The following is a 5972-nucleotide window of genomic DNA, read 5'->3' as shown; positions in this document are numbered from 1 at the left end:
AGCTGTTTTAGCAAGAGGAAAGTACTTATATAAGAACTTCTCAGCTAAAGAACTCCATGTCGTAATAGTGTTGGCTGGGAGTGATTGCAACCATCTCTTCGCTCGGTCCCGTAATGAAAATGGAAACAACCTCAACCAGATGGCATCATCAGTCATTCCATTTATCTTAAAGGTATCACAGATCTCCAAGAAATGGGCTATGTGCGTGTTTGGGTCCTCGCTCGGCAGTCCCCCAAATTGCACACTATTCTAGATCATTTGTATTACGTTCGGCTTTATCTCGAAGTTATTGGCTGCCATAGGTGGTCATAATATACTGGTCAGTGTCCCCTCAAGAGAAGGTCTAGCAAACTCGTACATTGTCCTGTTTTCATTCGCAGCCTAGTTGTTGTTGTTGTCTCCCATCTCTGCTGGTCTATTCACACGGGCTTCAATCTCTATCCCTGCCTCCTCTTCTTCTTGCAGACGCTTCCTCAAAAGATGGAAGGATCGCTCTAGTTCAGTAAGAGGGTCTACAGGAGTAGGATTAGAGCTCCTGGTCATAAACTACCTGAAATTAAGAGGCAACAACCAAAGAACATATAAATGAATAAAAGAATAAAGAATCAAAAGACAGAAAACAAAAATGGCTATAGTAACACAAACACAAATTCACTCTAGTTCACACAAAGAGTTCCCCAGCAATGGTGCCAAAAGCTTGATGAGCTAATGATGCAGCTACAATCTAAGGTAATGAACCTATCGATGCTGACTAGCACTAATGGCGAGTATCAAGGTCGTATTCTCGGGAAAGGGTGAGCCTAGAACTACTCCAGCATGTTATGTTATCTAATCTTAAACTAATAGTAAAGAAGTTACTAATCTATGACTAGGTGCAAGCTAAATGATTAACTAAATGCCAAGCAATCTGCAAAGGTTTAATGAAACAATCAAGAAAAGAAAGCAAACCCAAAGGGGGCCTAAGCTAGTTGGATTTTAACAAAGGTAGAAATTAGATTGATTACCAATTATAATTACCCATGAGCGAATTCTAAATTGAATTCGAGTTTCTTCTCGAGAACACCGAATTCCTAAGCCTAAGAACCTAAACAACGGAATCTCTTCCTAATGATTGATTTTAGGTCAGCCTTAAGATTAATCCACTGCTATTAAGAGTTGTTAATTCTTAATTCGGCTAGTTAATTACCCTTATCTCTAAGTGATTATTAACTAGTTCTTGCTATTCAAAATTCTAATTACTTAATGAATTTCTCAATTACAGAAAGCAATCTAAAGAACATAATGCACAACGTCTCATGAATAATGTGATATCTTATTAATACTGAAGGCAAGAAGAATACAAGAATTGATAATCAAAATCTCATAAACATGAAGTACAATCCAATAAACAAAGGAATCCCAATGGGTTCAGCAGCTCTAGCTACTCATGCTAATGAATAAAACAAAATAAAGAGCAGATACAGAAGAGAAAATTGGAACATGTACACCATTTTTCTTCAAATAAGATGAACAGTCTTCAATCTCGAAGTCTGAATAATGAACCTCGGATTGCCTCTTGAATGCCTCAAAATCCATTCTTGATCTTAAATGCGATGCTTGAACCACTGAAATCCGTCTTTCAATGCGTGAAATTGTCTCCCAAAGTCAAGCATCAAAGTTTGAAAAGAGATGGCTCGTGTGCAAATATGAGATCCAAGGCTAGAGTCCAGACCGTGCTCAACCTTGAAATGCGAGCCTTTGTCCAATTTTGATGAATTCCATTCTGTTTTCACACGTTTCACCCTCATACACTGATAATGTTCATCAATCATCACCTGAAACATGAAAGGAACAAAAACACAGGTGATTTTGGCATAAAACAAGATAAATATGCACAAAACCGCAAGTAATTAGACACAGAAACGTGTGTAAAACAATGCACATCAAATCATCCCACACTTAAGCTTTTGCTTGTCCTCAAGCAATCAATAACTCAATATATACAAGCAACAATCACCCCTCAAAATTCATGCTAAGGTTCACAACTTAACTTTATTCAACATATCAAGAATGAAACTCAAGTAGCTAAACAAATCATACACCTTCAAAGAAGAACTGTGATAATACCATCTCAAAGTGCAACTTATATAACAACTCAACATTAAAGACTAGGAACCATTGCCTCACAGGGATCTCTCAAATCATTCAAAGTGTTTACAGGTAAAACAAAAAGATTCCCTCAATGCAGCTGCACAAAACCTGTTTACCATAAGCTTGCTCATAAATCCCATATTCAATACTGCGAATAAATGAATACCAAAATCAAAGGGTCTTTACAAGGGTTGTAATATGGCTAAGGTAAAGGTAAGAACATTTGGATAGAAGTGTAAAGTATACTAGAAAATCATATAATTATTTAGAATGAATACTCAAGGAACTGAATGCTAAATCAATAAAAGTACTCACTAAGCCTTATTTGAAGTAAAGGATGCCCAAAGAATTGAATCCAAAAGAGAAAAGAACTAAGAAAGAAGCACAATAAACACTTAGTTAATTTTGTTTCTTTTTTTTTTCTCAAATGCCACAGCAGCTTACACATGGGCTGCATGGTTAATGAAACAAACAAAGAGAATGATTATACAATTTGGGTTGAAGTGAGCATCAGAGAATGATTAAAAAGGACTAAGTGAATTTATAACAAAATTAGGCACTATAATTCCATAAAAGAAAACGCATATCACATAATTATCCAGCATACAAGGTGAAAGAAAAGACAAATGTAGAGAATGGTATAAATGTAGTGTATAAGTGTAAATCATGAAGAAAAGATTAAGGCTCAAAACTGGCTGATTAATGGAAACAAAGGGTAGGCTTTTGGCCAAATGTGGTGAATCCTAAGTTGCCTAAATCATTTAATGGTATTCAAAAATTCATGTAACCTCAACAAGCATTACAGAGCAAGTTCTAGAAATAAAATTAAGTACAGTGCACACTCAAACAAGAAAGATCATGAGCATAATTGCAATGGATACTCAAATTTAGTTCAAAATCTCACGTTTGAAGTGGCTAAAATTTGCAATTGGTTCCCAAACTCATCACATAAATGATACAAGAAATTGACATAATCAAAGTTCAAAGATAAAGGCTAGAAATTTACAAAGAACTCAAGCAGCACCGGTTTAACCCGGCCAAAGTGACATATTGAACAAAGTGAAATTGCTTTCCAAGAATAAAAATCGAGAGGGATAATCAATTACAAATATGTGAATTAAATCATTAATTACAAAAGAACAAACTAAGCTTAAGTAACATGAAGAACATAGGTCCTAACATCCTAACAATATACAACACTAGTGATAGCAATTTCAAACACATCCAAAAGTCATAGGAAAGAGAAGAGAACATATGATTTACCCACACCCACCCCACACTTGAAGAACACACTGTCCTTAGTGTAAAACGAAGTGGGTACCCCACATGGGATGTACAAATAAAGAAAGCAAAATCAATAATATCTAGGTACATGACGTGTATGAAAAATAAAGTAAATCAACGTAGAAAATAAAAAGAAGATCCAGGGGGACTGCCCTGATCATTCGCCGAGGCTGGTGGAGTGGAAATTCGGTAGGTCCTCGATAGGAGCTGAAAATGAAAAATAAAGAAATAATAGAAAATGAAATAAAACATGAAAACTAGAACTAAAAAAATGTTCCAAAACTAAATAAAAGTTGGGGTGCCTCCCAAAAGTGCTTTTTGTTTCTCGAGTCATTTAGCTGGACTCGGTGATAACTCCCTGCATGTGCGGGTTTGACATATGCTGCGATTGAACTGCCAAGTTATGGATCCTTAGAATGTCAGCAATCCTCCAAGCAACCGCTTCTAGGTAATTCCTTCGAGAGGGCAATGTCATTTCCCTCACCTCGGGTGTCAAGTCTGCTGTTGGAATGACAGGCAGCCTGTTATCCTCATCCAATATGCATAGTCAAGACACTGTGGAAGCTCTTTCAAATCGAGAACCAACGGTTCCTCAAGTGATGGCCTCAACTTCTGCATACCTATCTTGTTAATTACAACAACCTCATCAGTATTGTTGCTTGGCTCGTTTGCTAACAGAAACTCAAGTTGCTCCAACACTTCCTCATTTGACTGCTCATGCTCATCTCCCCTTGGCAAAGTGACTTGTAGAGGGTCTTCAACTAATACTTCCTGTAACTATGTCTCAATAGCATCGTCAAATATATTAATAGCATACATAACATTATTATGATATAAAAACTAGCTTATGGAATTATGCAAGTCAAAGGTGATAGTCTCATCCCTTACCCTAGGTTTTAACTTTCCATCATAAACATCTATCATTGCCCTAGATGTTGCAAGAAAAGGTCTATCTAGCATTAGGGGTACACTACTCTCAACGTCCATGTCCAAGATCATAAAATCAGCAGGAAATATAAATTTATTGACTTTTACTAGCACATTCTCTATAATACCCCTAGGATACTTAACAGATCTATCAGCTAACTGTATACTCATTCTAGTGGGCTTGGTCTCTCCTAACCCCAACTTTACAAATAATTTGTACGGTATTATATTAATGCTAGCCCCTAAATCAACTAAAGCATAATTAACAGATAAGTTACCTATAACACAAGGAATAGTAAAACTCACTGGATCATGTCGCTTTTTCGGTAACTTATTTTGAAAAATTGCCAAACATTCCTCATTTAGCATAACGCACGCCAAGTCCTCAAACTTCCTTTTGTTGCTAAGAATCTTCTTTAAGAACTTCGTATACCTAGGCATCTGCGAAATAACTTCAACAAAAGGTAAGTTTATATGTAGTTGTTTAAAAATATCCAGAAATTTACCAAACTGCTGTTTGACTTGCACCTAATCTAGTAGGGTACGAAATTTTGGGCTGATATTCCCTTAGTGGAATCTCCTTTGCCTCTTCCTTCTCTAGTTCTTTCACCTTGGTAGATTCAACTTCCTTGCTTGAATCTACCTGCGCATCAGCATCATTGTTAAAAATAGAAGAAGGACTAGGAACATACTTACATGACCGCAACATGATTGCGTTCACATGCTCCCTCGGGTTGGACTCTGTACTGCTAGGCAAAGTCCTTGGCTGCCTCTCAGCCAACATCCTAGAAATCTGGCCTATTTAAGTCTCCAAATTCTAAATGCAGGCCTGCTGATTCCTAAGTGCACTGTCCGTCTGCTAGAACCTATTGTTAGTAGAGGACACAAACTTCATCACCAACTCCTCGAGATTGGGCTTCTTCTCCTAAGGTGGAGGTAGTTGGGATGGACCAGCCTGCTGCTAGGGCTGTTGCTGATGCAATCTTTGAAAACCTAGTGGTCCCTAGGTGTTATTGTTCCTCCAACTGAAGTTGGGATGATTGCACCAACCGGGGTTGTATGTGTTGTTGTAGGGGATTGTTCTACTGTCTAGGTGTATTACCCATATAGTCTACATATTCAGGGTCAGCAGAAATAATAGAAGATGGAGAAGGAGAAAAAATGGAAGGTGAAACAAACATACCTCCCGCATTACAGTTTGCACTATAGTACGGGCCACCACAGAACTCGCAGCCAATCTGTGCTGAATGAACCGGCATCTAGAGCTGGTCTATTTTCTTTGCCAAGAGCTCCACCTGAGCTGCTAAGGCTGCTGTAGAATCTAATTGGTTGACCACTCCCTGCTTAATTAGCCGACTCCTAAAGGATTGCCATTGGTAGTTGTTCATGGCCATCTCCTCTATCAGATTTTGTGCCTGCTCCGACATCTTACTGTTCAAGGACCCACCTGCTGCAACATCTACCATCTGCCTAGTAGCAAGGTTCAAACCACTATAGAAAGTCTAAACCTGCATCCATACTGGTAATCCGTGGTGCGGGCAACACCGAAGTAAGTGCTTGTACCACTCCCAGGCATCATACATGCTCTCGTCATCGAACTGCACAAAAGAAGATATGTCATTTCTCAATCT

The 5972-nt window shown here is 38.1% G+C and overlaps 1 protein-coding gene and 1 non-coding gene across 2 annotated transcripts; one reads left to right on the top strand and one right to left on the bottom strand.

Moving 5' to 3' along the window:
- Positions 1–3906: 3906 nt before the first annotated feature.
- LOC125369830 lies at positions 3907–5125 on the bottom strand. The gene is made up of 3 exons (XM_048373100.1): positions 4848–5125; positions 4303–4774; positions 3907–4191 (listed from the first exon to the last, which is right to left on the bottom strand). Exons 1-3 carry the CDS (start codon positions 5123–5125, stop codon positions 3907–3909), a joined length of 1035 nt encoding a protein of 344 aa, XP_048229057.1.
- A 740-nt stretch (positions 5126–5865) lies between these two features.
- LOC112534319 lies at positions 5866–5972 on the top strand. The gene has a single exon (XR_003078615.2). It is a non-coding gene; the product is annotated as a small nucleolar RNA R71 (small nucleolar RNA).

Source organism: Ricinus communis, chromosome 4, assembly GCF_019578655.1.
Source record: "Ricinus communis isolate WT05 ecotype wild-type chromosome 4, ASM1957865v1, whole genome shotgun sequence".
Taxonomy (NCBI): domain Eukaryota; kingdom Viridiplantae; phylum Streptophyta; class Magnoliopsida; order Malpighiales; family Euphorbiaceae; genus Ricinus; species Ricinus communis.
This window is presented reverse-complemented; position numbering and strand designations above follow the sequence as displayed.

Excerpts from the sequence above, each read along its gene's own strand:
- LOC125369830 (XM_048373100.1), bottom strand. The coding sequence starts at position 5,125 with ATGTTGGCTGAGAGGCAGCCAAGGACTTTGCCTAGCAGTACAGAGTCC. Across the intron at positions 4,775-4,847 it reads GCAAGTCAAACAGCAGTTTG|GTATACGAAGTTCTTAAAGA; the intron begins GTAAATTTCTGG and ends GCAGATGCCTAG. Across the intron at positions 4,192-4,302 it reads ATGGAAAGTTAAAACCTAGG|TTACAGGAAGTATTAGTTGA; the intron begins GTAAGGGATGAG and ends ATTGAGACATAG.